General features: G+C 42.3%; 2 protein-coding genes across 5 annotated transcripts in view; one reads left to right on the forward strand and one right to left on the reverse strand.

Moving 5' to 3' along the window:
• PAK6 (p21 (RAC1) activated kinase 6) overlaps positions 1–7,594 on the forward strand; it is a 131,439-nt gene extending 123,845 nt beyond the window's left edge. For all 4 annotated transcript variants that reach the window (XM_075193085.1, XM_075193088.1, XM_075193087.1 and 1 more), the window contains one exon: positions 5,107–7,594. In XM_075193085.1, the coding sequence (XP_075049186.1) occupies positions 5,107–5,274 (168 nt within the window). In that variant the 3' untranslated portion in view covers positions 5,275–7,594. The remainder of the gene's footprint in view (positions 1–5,106) is intronic.
• A 994-nt stretch (positions 7,595–8,588) lies between these two features.
• On the reverse strand, positions 8,589–12,858 carry ANKRD63 (ankyrin repeat domain 63). The gene has a single exon (XM_075192057.1). The coding sequence runs from the start codon at positions 12,599–12,601 to the stop codon at positions 11,615–11,617; it is 987 nt and encodes a 328-aa protein (XP_075048158.1). The 5' UTR covers positions 12,602–12,858; the 3' UTR covers positions 8,589–11,614.
• Between the last annotated feature and the right edge of the window lie 3,160 nt (positions 12,859–16,018).

Consider the following 16,018-nt stretch of genomic DNA (forward strand, 5'->3'; position numbering starts at 1 on the left):
GCACGATACCACCAAAGAGGATTCTGAGCTACGCCTCACCCACTTTCCGCTTCCTAAGTGAGGCCCAATGACAGAATTAAATGAGTGAGAAGGAATTTGTGCTTTGGACCTCTGTCTATCAAAGAATAATGCTCAATCTAATCCATTAACCTCTTGCTAACAAAGGAATGTATTGCAGGGTGTTGCAGACGCAAAGAGCAGAAGATGAATTAATTGTAGTATACATACTGTTAATAGTGCCCAAACAATTCACTGTCTAATATATGAAATATGTAAATCCCATCCATTTAATAAAAAGCCACACCCAATACATTAAAGGATATTATTTTGAAAAATGATATGTATTAAATAGATATTTGTAAGGAGTTTACGTTAATATCTACCATAGAAGTGACACAACATGGTTTTCATTTTTTTCAGTAGTACAGCATGCTCTTGAGATGAGAACATAGTCCTTTTTGTTCATTTGCGAAAATTAATATAGAGTCATTAGACAAATGAGAACGTATACTAAGTGTGTCCAAATCAATAATTATGCATTGATACTAGGAAAGATCCTTGGTCACATCTCCAAATTCAATATTTAATGCAGACACTTAAAGAACAAAGTGAGAGGAAACTTGAAGGGCAATGTGCTAAAACAATATGAACTTTTAAATAATTTTTTGTCTCCGTCTGTAGTGCAGTAAAATAGCATTACCACTAATCCACCGTCATTATTGGATAGACGAATAAGCCTCTTAAGTTGCTGGGTTTCTGTTTTTTGTCTTTTTCTTAATGTACAGTGTATTTTATATATAAAGTATAAAGTCATTATGAACAATTCCTATATACATCTCCTGTCTCCTCCTGCACAGTTCTTAACGGCTACATGCCAGAATATTAATGGTGCAGTCACATTAAAGATTAGTTCACATTTCTCTCTCACAGCAGTGTTCACTCTCCTCTCCTCTGCAAGGGGTAATATCTCTCTCCCCTCCACTGTGGGGGTAATATCTCTCTCCCCTCCACTGCGGGGGTAATATCTCTCTTCCCTCCACTGCGGGGGTAATATCTCTCTCCCCTCCACTGTGGGGGTAATATCTCTCTTCCCTCCACTGTGGGGGTAATATCTCTCTCCCCTCCTCTGCAGGGGGTAATATATCTCACCACTCCACTGTGGGGGTAATATCTCTCACCCCTCCTCTGCGGGGGTAATATCTCTCACCCCTCCTCTGCGGGGGGTAATATCTCTCACCCCTCCTCTGCGGGGGGTAATATCTCTCACCCCTCCACTGTGGGGACAATATCTCTCTCCCCTCCACTGTGTGGACAATATCTCTCTCCCCTCCACTGTGTGGACAATATCTCTCTCCCCTCCTCTGCAAGGGGTAATATCTCTCTCCCCTCCTCTGCAAGGGGTAATATCTCTCTCCCCTCCACTGTGGGGACAATATCTCTCTCCCCTCCACTGTGGGGACAATATCTCTCTCCCCTCCACTGTGTGGACAATATCTCTCTCCCCTCCACTGTGTGGACAATATCTCTCTCCCCTCCACTGTGTGGACAATATCTCTCTCCCCTCCTCTGCAAGGGGTAATATCTCTCTCCCCTCCTCTGCAAGGGGTAATATCTCTCTCCCCTCCACTGTGGGGACAATATCTCTCTCCCCTCCACTGTGGGGACAATATCTCTCTCCCCTCCACTGTGTGGACAATATCTCTCTCCCCTCCACTGTGTGGACAATATCTCTCTCCCCTCCACTGTGTGGACAATATCTCTCTCCCCTCCTCTGCAAGGGGTAATATCTCTCTCCCCTCCTCTGCAAGGGGTAATATCTCTCTCCCCTCCACTGTGGGGGGTAATATCTCTCACCCCTCCACTGTGGGGACAATATCTCTCTCCCCTCCACTGTGTGGACAATATCTCTCTCCCCTCCACTGTGTGGACAATATCTCTCTCCCCTCCTCTGCAAGGGGTAATATCTCTCTCCCCTCCTCTGCAAGGGGTAATATCTCTCTCCCCTCCACTGTGGGGACAATATCTCTCTCCCCTCCACTGTGGGGACAATATCTCTCTCCCCTCCACTGTGTGGACAATATCTCTCTCCCCTCCTCTGCAAGGGGTAACATCTCTCTCCCCTCCTCTGCAAGGGGTAATATCTCTCTCCCCTCCACTGTGGGGGTAATATCTCTCTCCCCTCCACTGCGGGGGTAATATCTCTCTTCCCTCCACTGCGGGGGTAATATCTCTCTCCCCTCCACTGTGGGGGTAATATCTCTCTTCCCTCCACTGTGGGGGGTAATATCTCTCTCCCCTCCTCTGCAGGGGGTAATATATCTCACCACTCCACTGTGGGGGGTAATATCTCTCACCCCTCCTCTGCGGGGGTAATATCTCTCACCCCTCCTCTGCGGGGGGTAATATCTCTCACCCCTCCTCTGCGGGGGGTAATATCTCTCACCCCTCCACTGTGGGGACAATATCTCTCTCCCCTCCACTGTGTGGACAATATCTCTCTCCCCTCCACTGTGTGGACAATATCTCTCTCCCCTCCTCTGCAAGGGGTAATATCTCTCTCCCCTCCTCTGCAAGGGGTAATATCTCTCTCCCCTCCACTGTGGGGACAATATCTCTCTCCCCTCCACTGTGGGGACAATATCTCTCTCCCCTCCACTGTGTGGACAATATCTCTCTCCCCTCCACTGTGTGGACAATATCTCTCTCCCCTCCACTGTGTGGACAATATCTCTCTCCCCTCCTCTGCAAGGGGTAATATCTCTCTCCCCTCCTCTGCAAGGGGTAATATCTCTCTCCCCTCCACTGTGGGGACAATATCTCTCTCCCCTCCACTGTGGGGACAATATCTCTCTCCCCTCCACTGCGGGGACAATATCTCTCTCCCCTCGCACTGCGGGGGACAATATCTCTCTCCCCTCCACTGTGGGGACAATATCTCTCTCCCCTCCACTGCGGGGACAATATAGCTTCCCTTCTCTGCTGTCTCTCCTTTCTATCATCCTGTCACTTTCTGAGGTAATATCTCCCTGAAATCTGCCCGCATGTCACTAGTATTCTGTCTGTGATGTTGTACTTTAGCCCCTAGTGGCAGCAGGCGATGGACCAGCTCCCCAGATTACAAGGGGGATCCCAGGACCTCCTCCCTCTGTCCCAGGGTTGCCAACTCTGAAATGAAAAACAAGCAACCACTTAGTGAAAAACAAGCCCAAACAAGTCCTAAAAAGCCCAACTTACAGGGGTACCGTCCTTTTTCTATAACACTAATTTCTACACTGAATCTCCATTTAGAAAAACCTTTAGAAACACAAGAGGACACATTTCTACACTGACATGGCAAAAGAAGAAGCAAATGCAGTAATTCAATAATCATCCCCAAATACACAGTTTTTTATTAACAATAATTACACTACATCATCGCCCCGGCAAGTAAAAAAGGCTAGATCCACGACATACATGGACTTAATATAATGTATGCAAAGACACTGGTATGTCTATACCACAGCCCCCATGATATAACAGTATAAAATAGGGCTCTGAAAGCAGTCTTCTGACATGAGCAGCTTACTGAATGGGAGGGGAGGGTGTTATATTGTGGTGTTACCTGCTATAAGTGCAGCCATCGGACAGACACAGCACTTACTTCAGCAGGTTGTTGCAGATCCGTCTTCCTGTGATTTATTCCATGTCCTCCTCTGACTCCGCCCACCCACCCACAAAGTGCCACTTCATTGGATGAATTTACTGCACAACCCACCTACAAAAAAAAAAATGAATGCACTAATCAGAAAATGGTAACAGATGGAAAAAAAAAGCAAAAACAACGATTATGCAGCCTGAGGACTTGGAGAACGTGCCCAAGCCCAAAAACAAGCTACCCGCGGCAGTGCAAAAAAAAACCGCAACTTGACAAAAAAAAGAAGCCCAATTCTGCTTGTTATAAGCGGAATTGGCAACTATGGTCCCTGGCTGTTCCTTCACACAGGTTCTGATCCCCTTATACCAGCCTGATGTTGCTAGGCAACATTCCTCCTGTGTCTCCCCAGGGTCCTAGTGCCGGCCTACACATTCAGTCACTGGGAGGTGTGAACAAGACCACCAGAGTCATGGTGTATTTCTGTGTTACTGTAATCTGTACATTGTTAAATATTGGTTTTTAAAGCAGAACTCCAGATAAAACATTATATCTTACCAATAGACATTATTATGCCCAGTGTACATGGGCATCTACACTTGATCTTCGCCAAGAAGCGATTGCTAGAAGTATACAAGTAAAAGGCCTTTAATTTCCAAGGTATTATAAATGCCTTCTGTACACACTTAGGGGCATGACCGGTAATGTCCCAGCAAGCATAACTGACATGCTGCGCTTTGCCATTTGAGCTTTCTACTATATAAATGTTTCTCCTCTATCCATAAACTCCATAACCATTATGTAAAGATTGTAGGAGGTATTTTTCTACTTGTAAGGATAATACTTATGTACACTTTGCAAGTTTTGGTGTCAGTAAATTACCTTTTCAGCTATGTTAAAAAGCAAACATGCAGTGTACTTACTTTTGCTCAAATGCTGCTATTTATCCACCTTGCATAGTTATTCTTTCCCTAATAAAATGTCCCAGGATGGTGAAAAACAAATCACCCTGAAAATATAGGCCAGTGCCTGTTCCTGGAACCTCCGAGAACATGTAAAAATGAAGTCATTTTTTGGGGGTAAGAAACTGTGCAGCCACCTGCTGAGCTGGAAATGCCCCACAAATCTATATAATCAATACACCACATATCCCACTTCTCATTAGATTATACATTTCCATAGACAGCAGGTGTCCCTGTTACTGGTCAGTTGATGATGACTAAAACTCTTCAAAAACAAGACCAAAACAAGTATTCTAGCTATAAGAGAGATTGCATGTCACATTTTATGTGTGTTTTAAAAAGAGCCCCCTAGTGTTTAGGAATATTCTTGTTTCATTCAGCAGGAATGATGCTATAAACTGTGAGAGTCAAAAAATAAAATTAAATGACACTTAAAGAACAGGTAGCGATCATGCCGCTGAGACAATACATGAGATTGTTAGTTAATGCTCATTGCTTTCATTCCTTTCCTAGGCATCCCCAATTCTGCGAGATTTCTTGGAGCGAATGTTGACACGGGAAGCAGCAGAAAGAGCCACAGCCCAGGAGCTCCTGGACCATTTTTTCCTACTTCAGTCTGGTCGTCCAGAATGTTTGGTGCCTCTGATTCAGCAATATCACAAGAGGAACTCTACCTGCTAATCCTGGGAAGAAGATGTATTCCTGACACTTCATTAAGAACCTGTTCATGCAACTGCGCCATCTCTTCTGCTAAGCACAGGAGAGTCACGGGCATTGATTACTTTCTGATTACCCGCACTGTGGTCTCTGTTGCAGTGCACACCACTTTCAGAGTATAATCACAGTGCTGCAGATATAATTTATATGACAGATCTATAAAATGTATTGGTTGTGGTAGAAGATAATCTACTTGGACTTCACAGAGACCTCTCTGGCTCTCAACAGGGTTAAATGTGATTGTTTACAGTAGCTATTAACTATTTTGCTGCATGAAAGTACAGAAAACTTAATGCTGGCTGCTCCGGCATCAAAGTGGTAAATGATGATTTATTTTTACACTGGAATATAAAGATATACAATGGATCACTGCAGAGGCACCTTATTTTCTTTTACCCAAGTACAGCACCTGACTGTTGTTCTCAAGGCACTTCCTCAAACAACCAGAAGGGGAGGGCTGGTTGCACAAACCAAATACAGTGTATGGCTTGCAGTCTGCTGTTGGTCTCTATTTGAGATTCAAATGTTTAACAATGCAATCCAACATAAGATCTAATTTAACGCTAATTAGGACATTTACAGACGTTCCAAATGATAAGTTGGTTATAAAATATGTTGCACAAAGAATGCAAAGGACGAATACACTATATAGCGAGTTGATTGGACGTATTGCGTCAACTGTCAATTCGAAAGAGCTTTGACATAAAAGTGACTGTGGTTTAAGTGTGACAGGTTGCTCAGCTGTGAAATAATACATTTTTGGAGATATACATATAAAACAATTAAGTGTATGAATTTGTTGCACTTTTGAGTATGTATAAATGTATGCTCCTATAGTGCAACTGTTTTGTGTGTGTGTTTGTTTTTTTAATAAATGTCCCTTAAAGTGTCAAGGTTTAACACTAGACATATGCCTTTAAATATATTGTGTTCCAGTGCACAGGTGATTCACATTATTATAGTTGAGAACACATATAGGACCTCATTTAGAGTCGGACACAAAGTCCGTTTAAGAAGTGTAGGAATGGGAGTGTGCCGCAGCTTGGTAGGGTATTACGAGTGGCAAGCAACCCCAGTCGCCTCCCACTCTTAATACCCTATCGAGCTGCGAGCAGTTCCTGCAGCTAGCTAACCGCTTGCGCCACCTAATTCCTGCCGCACAGCTTTAGCCCTGTTTTGACGTGTGTTGCGTCTGCGCCTCACTGCGACTAGGGTGTATTTACATGGTCACGCCTTCACAATTCCGCGTTCCTCCCATTCTCTCGTAGTGAGTCGCAAGTGTTAATTGCGTCCAAGATGCAGGCGGATTTGGTGCTTTCTGCACATGCGTGGTAGTGTTTTTTGGTTAGATGCGCCTAAAATGGACTTTGCGTCCGACTCTAAATGAGGTCCATAGGGTAGACTTTACTGAAGTCTCTTCTCATTTCATGAACATGCCACACAACTATCAAGCAGAGTGAATTCATACTTGATTGGTGTGATGTTTAGTAACAGGAGTTGGCATAAAGAATTAGTATTAAAACCACAAATGTTTTGTGACATTTCAGTGTCTGATAAGTGTATTACAAAATATTCAGACAATTACCAATGTTTTTTTTATATCAACTTGTAGAGTAAAAACATTGTTGTTCACAGGTTAATGCAGGCCTGCACAACCTTAAGGGTTGTCTCAATATAATTTATTTAAAAAAACAACATATTACATTCACTGTGTTTCCCATTTGTTACATGGTAAATGGCAGCAACAATCTCACACAAATGCACCTACAGGCAACTTTTGTTGATTTTGTAAAAAACGTTTTGTTTTATTTTGTTGCGTTTGGATAAACTTGAATCTGGATGCAGGAAGTGTTGACTGACTGGACGAGGTCTTTATAGATATAAAATCAGAACCTGGAGGATTATTTTTTCACGACGAAGTAATCTGTATTATTCTGTCCTACCTAACCCATTGTGTTCAAATTGACCCTAAATGATGGAGTGCACACTTTTTCAGATCAATTAAAAAGTAAAAACTTTATATTATATATTACATTATAATGACTATGTTTAAAATATGGGTTGTACGTCTTTGTGCCAGCAAATCCCCATCGTGTTAAAAAGGATTTTATAAAACACCAACTGGTTAAATCTACTGGCTGTCCAGTGATATACTCAATGGACCAGGTTGGTGAACATAAAATAAATAAGCTGTACTGCTGCTGTCATATGTAACCCGTTTGTCTACAAACACCAAGCACTTTCAACAGAAATGTTTTAATAAAAACTTTGATAGTCTATCATAGCTTATTATGTCTGATTGTTGTTTTTTGAATGTTTACAATCAGTCCGTCTCCAGTTTCCTCTCTATTCTGTGCCAGATCTCTGCTCGGAGGAAGATATTCTCCAGAAAGTATTTGTCTTCAGAGATTATTTGTCTTTTATAAACCAATCATGACCTTCATTCGCAGACAGGAAGTCAGAGAAAGATTAGGTTATTTATCTACATTTCACGGACGTTTGAGAAGTTTCAGCTGGGAATAAAATGCTTTGATGCAATGCACATAAAACATACACGTTTGAGTACTGCCCAGAATTAGTGATTTTGAGTGACAAATATTGATATTCATATATTCTACTGACTTGGTTGTAAATACATAATATGTATTATCAAGCAAAACCATTTGTAATTTAAACATTTTTTTAAAAAATTGAAGAAATGTACTAATCGAGAACAGTGTATTCATAGTAAGTAAAGTGTATATATAATACTACATACATACTTTGGATACAATGCATAGCCATGTAACTAATCATGAAACGATCCAGCTTATAGCTGAGAGGAGAAGATCAGACATTCCCACAACTTCCTTGCCCCTATTAGGGCAGTGATTGCCTACCGTGTTTGATGTGACACCCCTACCAACACATTTTCCACAGACTGCATTTTTAGTTACCTAATAATGTCAATTACTTTTTTGTAAAAAAAAAACAACAAAACAAAACAAAAAAATCCCCCAACATATGGCATGAAACAGAATAGTACACCTCAAAACCAAAGTAATTATTTTCTGTTTCGGTTACATTTTACATATCAGCCCTTCATGTTTTAAAAGCAGTTTCTATTACACTATATATTTTTCTGACAAATCCAGCTTGATATTGTGACACACATGAGTCCAAAAACACTGTTATAGTGATAATATATTATTATTAGCATTTATTTATATAGTGCCAATATATTCTACAGTGCTTAAGACTGTATAAAAAAGACAGACGCACAAAACAACATAAAACAGTTTGTGTTATATATGTATTTACAAGTGTGTTAATACAAAAGACGCAATTACCACTTACTGGCCAAGGAAATGGTTTCTACAAATTAGATATACTGTATATTTACACATAAAATAGGCAAATTAGAATGCTCTCCATTGATGTCCAGGTGGCTTAGAAGTAATGTATGTGTTAATGGCAGAGTTGAGGAAACAAAGCCTACAAACATATTTAAGAGGAATAAACTATATGCTGTTTATTACTTAGATAAAGAATATACCTAAAATAATTTGTTTATACTTATCAGAACTAAGTAGAGCTTTTCTATATTGTATGACAACGAGCATGGTATGCTTTGCTATTTCAGTTTGTTTGTTTTTGTTTTGTCCATTATAAACATCCTTTTAAACATTGTGAAAGGTCCATTAGAGGGGAATGTGTGGGTAAGACTGAACAGTCCACTCTCCCTCTTGCTTCATATATTGACGTTCATATTAAGCTTTAAATGTTTAAGTTTATTATTAATGGGTTTTAGTGTGCATTTAGCCCAAAAAAAACATGTTAATGTATATATTTGCAATGTTCTCTAAAGCTAGCACATTTTAGTTTTGGGTTGCTAGTACATTGTTTCACTGATATATATACGACCATGCTGCAATATCGTAGACTTGTCATATGATCTGTGAATATGGAAGCTGCTAACTGTGTACTTGGGTATTGGACTGTTGGATGCAGCATGGTTCCATAGAGGGGGGCTGTTCACAAGTCATCATGAGCATCTAATATCACATTTCTGTGTAATTTCTTCCAAGATCCCTCAGCACACTTCTCATGTAGCCAAGCCTGAATAGTGTAACACATAACGTAAGTGATTTGACTATAAATTAAATAACAAGCTACTTAAAAATGACACCTTCCTTAAGTAACTCTGATGGTGAACACTCAACATATTTGTGTGAACATAGTTACATTTCAAGTATATAATAAACAGTTATTATATTTCCCTGAAAACCTGACCTGTTTATGTTGAATGGCATCTTCATAAGCCATAAACGTGTCTTTAGTGTTATATTCAGTAAAAATCTGTGATCAGTGTTGTCATATATTAATATATTTTTCACTAATACAAGACCAAATAATCAAATAACATTAGGGACTACGATTTGATGTAAACATCTTTCTGATTTAAAAAGTTATTTGAAGACAGCTTTGAGTTTTGTTTTTACATATACAAATTACAGATGTTGGGTAAACTTAATTTGGTGTAAGGTAGCCTAAATGTTTTATAGAACTGACTGCAAGAAATGCAAGGTTTAACTTTCTTTACAGATTATAAAGTTATCATTCATAATATTATTAATTTGTGATGTTCAAAGGAAAGGACAAGACAACACCAACCACACTAAATTGTAGCGAGACAGTTTGACATCTGATTGTACTTCTTACTGATTTCTAGTACACTTTGCTTGTATTGCAACATAATTCCACGTCTATGTTCTCTTAAACCAAGGCAGTAAGTCTTGTGTTAAAGGCATTAAGGCTGTAAAGTGTAATTATTGATGATGACCTATTATGAAGCAGTTATTTAAAACCGTGAAGCACAAGGCTTCTCTAAATCATAAAAGCATGTCTACGTTTTCCATGCCCATTGTCACAGGATATGACTGTATCGCAGGAGAAATATTTCACATTTCAAAAGCAGAAAGTGATCAAAACACACACATTGGAGATGGTTTATATGTGGGTCATTTTAACATCCTATATAAACTTCAATTCAAGCTGCATGAGTGTATCATGTTCAGCCTTCTATCCTCTAAACATTCCTTGTGATTTTAAGACTTCTGCCACAGTTCAACTGTCTGCCAAATACCATTAGTTTACAGCATTCCATGTTGTACTTTACACTGTAATATGACCGTATAATGGATGGCGAGTTCCCTGGTGCCCTGCCTTGCAGTTAACTTCTATAGCAGGAAATATAATTTCCTATCTCCAGTACCATTACTAGACCATTTATAACACTTAACATCTATCTTCAGTAAAGCATTGCCATTTATTGCTTCATGTACATTGCTGCTAACTAACCTTACCACAGACTCATTGTATCTGCTTGGCCTGCTCTAATTTAATATGGATGTGCGTACAAATCAAGTGAGATCTCACTAGTTCAGAGCTTCTTAATCATTTACCTCTGTAGTAAAATGATTAATGTTTAATTAATGTTTGCTTGGCACCCATGGTTTAGTTTTCACTAACCGATGAATATTCTTTAAATACATTTCCTTTGGGCTACAGGATAATGATGATTTTTGAAAAACTAATTATTATTTTGAAAAAAGAGCATCATGGGAATCAAACCTATAAATACAATTATTTGGATTGCAATTTACAAGTTAAGAAATCCTATCTAGGTGAAAAACTAGATATTAGCTGTCAGTTTACTACACTGTTAAATGCTTGGAGCTTACCTCTTATTAGCCGACCCCAATAAAAATCCTGCTTTGGGGTTCAGACCCATTGACACAATGTTGCTCCTGTCATTTTATATATAACCACTAGAAGAAAGAATAAATAGTATGCTGTATAGGCATATTAACATAGATAAAGCATCATTACAAGAGCAACTAGCAAGTGACACATAAATGTGCCAGGGCATAAGGCTTTGAATCCCCTTCTCACGCTGCCACTTTTTGGCAGTCCATTATTTCAAATTTGCAACTATATTATTTATCTGTCCTCTTGTTCTGATACAAAAGAAGAAAACATAAATCCTCTGTCAAGTGATCAGTCACTCCGGCTCTTTTGTGCAATGATTCTCCTCCTCTGCTGTGTAAATGTTGCTCACTGTATAATTTGCGCTGCACTTTAGACAACACTGCTCGTCAGTCAGTGCCACATTATTTTAATGTCCATTAGTCATTGTCCTGTCAAAAGTCCATACCTGCATCTCATTACAAAGCCATTATTTAAATGTCCATCGATTGCCCCACACATGTAATCCGGTGGTCATTACTTGCACATCAGGTGACCATTCCATGTCCCCTCCCTGTTACAAAGTCAGGGCTTGCCTGCTGCTGGGCACTATAAGCTGGCTCCTGCTGCAGGTGCTGTCTCTCCTCGCCCTCCTTATGTCCCCGGGGTAGGTGGGTAGGATACCCCCGGATAGACCCTGGCAGAAGTCGGGTGATGTGACCCGGCGGAGCAGGCGGCTGCACTGGGTTGGCTCCCTGACTGCTCCATCCCAGCTGTGCACTCGCTGGATGCTGTGGTCCGGAACACGCAGAGACACTTTTTGCCCCCAGTCCGCGGACGGCTCTGTAGTAGCCGGAGAACAGCTGGTTGAGCGAATGAGGATGCCCCGACTCCTGTCCTCCTCTTCCCTCCGGTGTGAGAACGGGCGGGCAAAGCGCTCCAGCATCTGCCTGGACAAAGGCTTGGGGCTGCGACCTGCCCCTTCCTCGTTTCTTGCCGATTCTCCTCTGCGGGGCTCGGGGCTCTGAGCGCTTCGCCCAGTGAGGGCTCTCTCGCATTCCCAATGCCCTGAGACCCGGGCGGCGTCCAGAGCTGACACACCTGCCCGGTTAGTGGCGTCCAGTCGCAGCCCGAAGCGCTTGTAGGAACGCAGTAGAAAGTGCAGCTCTGCGCTGTGGCCGCAAGAAGCGGCGTACATGAGCGCACGGTTCCCAGCCCGGTCAGGGATCTCCGGGTCTGCGCTGTGCTGTACCAGCAGCTTCACGGCATCCAGGTGCCCGAGCTCACAGGCCAGGCTGAGCGCTGTGCGTCCCGCCTCGTCCTGTCCGTTCACATCCGCGCCCTTATCCAGAAGCAGTCGCACAAAACGAGTCTGGAGCTCGGTTTCCCGCAGACACACAGCGAACATGAGCGGAGTGCGACCCTGCTCTCCCGCCGGGGAGTTTAAAATCCTCTGGTCCAGAGCGTCCAGCACGAAGCGGGCCAGGTGCACTTTACCCCCGTGCATAGCATCAAGGAAGGTCCGAGTACCAGAGCTGCGCCGGAGGTCCCGGGGACGGAGCATGTTGTCTCAGTATTGGGCTCAGGTCTCCTGGCTTGTGGTGTAGTGTCCAGGTGTGGGTGTGTCACACACCCCCTGCCTCCACTATGTTCCCCAGTGTGGGTAAGTCCCGGGGCCTCCAGTGCCTTTTATACTCCTTGGTCGCCATAGTAACGGGTACCAGTGATGCTGCTACTGGTCGGGGAGGGTCGGAGAGATGGAGACTCCCTCGCTGCGTGTGACGGGCAGAGCAGGGGCTGTTCGGATAGAAGAGATACATAGGGGGCACAGGCTGAGGTGATGAAGAGATGCACAGGGCGAGTGAGAGAGCCGGCTCTGCAGTATGCCCACAGGTAGTTCTGTATGACTGACTACAGAGAAGAGAAAACAGCTAAAAAGATCCCCTGATGAACAGGCAAGAATTATAGTATGTGGGGAATGGAGAATTTCAGAAAAACATACGAGAAATGCATTAAAGCAGATTCTGACAGGAGAACTTTCTAACGTGTAATAATACCGCTGTGTTTGTAAGAAGTGAAGCAGATGATGTGTGTGAGAAATGCAGAACTTGCAGGAACTGCTGTCTGAGTAGGAAGATAGCGTTGCCTTTGACTATGGAAAGCACATTCGAAGTAATTACAGATTACACTCCAGTGAATCAGGCAGTTTCCTATGTCCCTAGAGATCTGATTAAGTTTTTCTTATCATGTTCAGAAGTATGTCTTTGAATACTGAATTGCTAGTTAAATTATGTAGAGATAAAGTCAATTGGATGAAAGGGCTAAACCAATTCATTAAATTTAATATCATAATTCACTCAGATTCCAGTGGAATTTTGAAGGAGCTTGACAATGTACCAACACTGGTACGAGTACGAGTTCACTGTTGTGTCACTGGAGTGTGTGTTCATTATACAAGGGTTGTGGTTATCACTTTACACCAAGCCTGTGGCTCTCCAGGTGTTGTGAGACTACAAGTCCCGTATGCTTGGCTAGTAGATAGCCAGCTGATGTCCCAGAATGCCCTGCCAGCTATAGGCCATCCTCTTGAGAGCAGAGGATTAGCAGGGCCAGCCCTCTTTAGGCTAGGCCCTGATAATCCCTGTATAGGAGATCACCCACCAGAGACCTAATGGTCTCTAGATCACCTCACAGGTCATCCAACCCTGTTCCCTTAACTCATTCACTATGAAGCCTAAGCAGTCTGAGGCACTGCCATTCATTGTGAGGGCATTGCTTTACAGTTGTGGGCAGCAAGGGGCTTACACGCCACCAGTGTCCTGATGAGCTTTCACTTGGGACCAGCTCTGCCTTTTTTTGCTGCTATTTAATATGGTAGGAAGGAGACTGTGCCTGTGCTAGTGACTCCCATAGATGACATCACAGGCGCTCTGCACAAACTCCTTTTGCCCACATAGAGCATAGAGCTTCTCTGTGGGAATGTGCTGAAAAGAGCAGCCCACTGATAAGTGGACACCACATCCTGGTGGAAAAGACGATTAAAATATGTAATTTTCATCATCTATTTATATAGCGGCACTAATTCCGCAGCACTGTACAGAGAACTCATTCACATCAGTCACTGCCCTATTGGAGCTTACAATCTAAATCCCCTAACATACACACACAGACCAAGAGAGACTAAGGGAAATTTAATAGCAGCCAATTAACCTACCAGTATGTTTTTGGAGTGTGGGAGGAAACCCACGCAAACACAGGGACAACATACAAACTCCACCCAGATAAGGCCATGGTTGGGAATTGAACTCATAAGGCAGAAATGCTGTGAGGCAGAAGTGCTGCCCACACATTTTCTTAAACAATCATCATCATCACCATTTATTTTTTATAGCGCCACTAATTCCGCAGCGCTGTACAGTGAACTCATTCACATCAGTCCCTGCCCCATTGGGGCTTACAGTCCCTAATATGCGCACACACACAGACACACAGACTAGGGTCAATTTGTTAGCAGCCAATTAACCTACTAGTATGTTTTTGGAGTGTGGGAGGAAACCGGAGCACCCGGGGGAAACCCACGCAAACACGGGGAGAACATACAAACTCCACACAGATAAGGCCATGGTCGGGAATTGAACTCATGACCCCAGTGCTGTAAGATAGAATTGCAAACCACTAGGCCCAAGATGCTGCCCAAGATGCTACCAAAACTCTTTTCCCATGTTGATTACTGCAACCTCCTCCTATCTGGCATTCCCCTCATCCATCTATCTGGCGTTAATCTACTTTAAATGCCGCAGCAAGATTGATCTTCCTCTCTCGAAGGTCCACATCTACCACGCCAGTTCCCTACACTGACTTCCTGTGTCTTCCAGAACCAATTCAAATTATTCCCCTTTACCTCAAAGCCCTCAACAATGCCTCTCCCTCTTAGATCTACCTCTGACCTACGCCTCGGATCGTCTCTCTCCCACCTTCTTATGTACTGCTACCCACTTATAGAATTCCCTATCTCTTCCGATCAGACTCTCCCACAGCCTTCAATTCTTTAAACACTCTCTGAAAAACATGTCTTTGTTATACTACCCACAATAAAGCACCCTCACAACTATCCCAATTTCCACTCTGAGCCATACTTTTTTCTTTTGTTTCAGCTGTGCATTCTTAAAATTACAACGTAAGCGCTCTCATTAGGAGGACTCTCCCAAATCTTTGTTTTTATTATTTATTATTATTCTTTATTTATATGGCACAAGGATTCTGCAGTGCCGTACAAAATACAAAACTAACAGCGGATCATACAGGGTACAACAGTACAGAACAAATGTGGAAAAACCAAGTCTCCAATAGCTCCAAGTACTGTGATGTTGGAGAAGAAGAAATGGAATTGAGACAGAAGGGAAGAGGGCCTTACATATTAAAGGGGGTCTGCGTTTATTTTGTCTACCTTGTATGTCTCTGTTTTATGTATGTCCTCTTTTCCACACTGACCGGTGCTGCGGCACCTTACAAATCAACAAGAATAATAATAATTAATCCTGACTTTTTAATACCACGGTAATAGAAGAAAAACTTACCACCTATCCATACCGACAATCGTGATTGTCCCACCAGAATCAAGACAGTTGATAGACAGAAATTGCTGCATTTTTTTCTCCTCTACGCATGAGGGTGCAAAATCTACTGCATACTTCCCCCATCTTTCAAGGGACTGTAAACTAAAAGATATTCTTTGCTGCCTTGTGCCTAGCAAGGGGGTATGTATATGATAAACATTGTTTTATGCTATCCTTCTGTACTGGCTATGAGAAAACCTAGAGAGCAATGTCTGAAACTTCTTTACCTGCTCCCTGTAATATTTTGAATAAATTCTGGACCTGGCTACATCCCCATGATGTCATACCTATCCCTTGCCACTAGGCCACATCCCAACCTCAGGTTGATGATGATTACTGGTATTTTAATGTAGAATAGAAAAAAA

The sequence above is a fragment of the Mixophyes fleayi genome, chromosome 12 (genome assembly GCF_038048845.1).
Source record: "Mixophyes fleayi isolate aMixFle1 chromosome 12, aMixFle1.hap1, whole genome shotgun sequence".
Taxonomy (NCBI): Eukaryota; Metazoa; Chordata; class Amphibia; order Anura; family Limnodynastidae; genus Mixophyes; species Mixophyes fleayi.

Excerpts from the sequence above, each read along its gene's own strand:
- ANKRD63 (XM_075192057.1), bottom strand. The coding sequence starts at position 12,601 with ATGCTCCGTCCCCGGGACCTCCGGCGCAGCTCTGGTACTCGGACCTTC.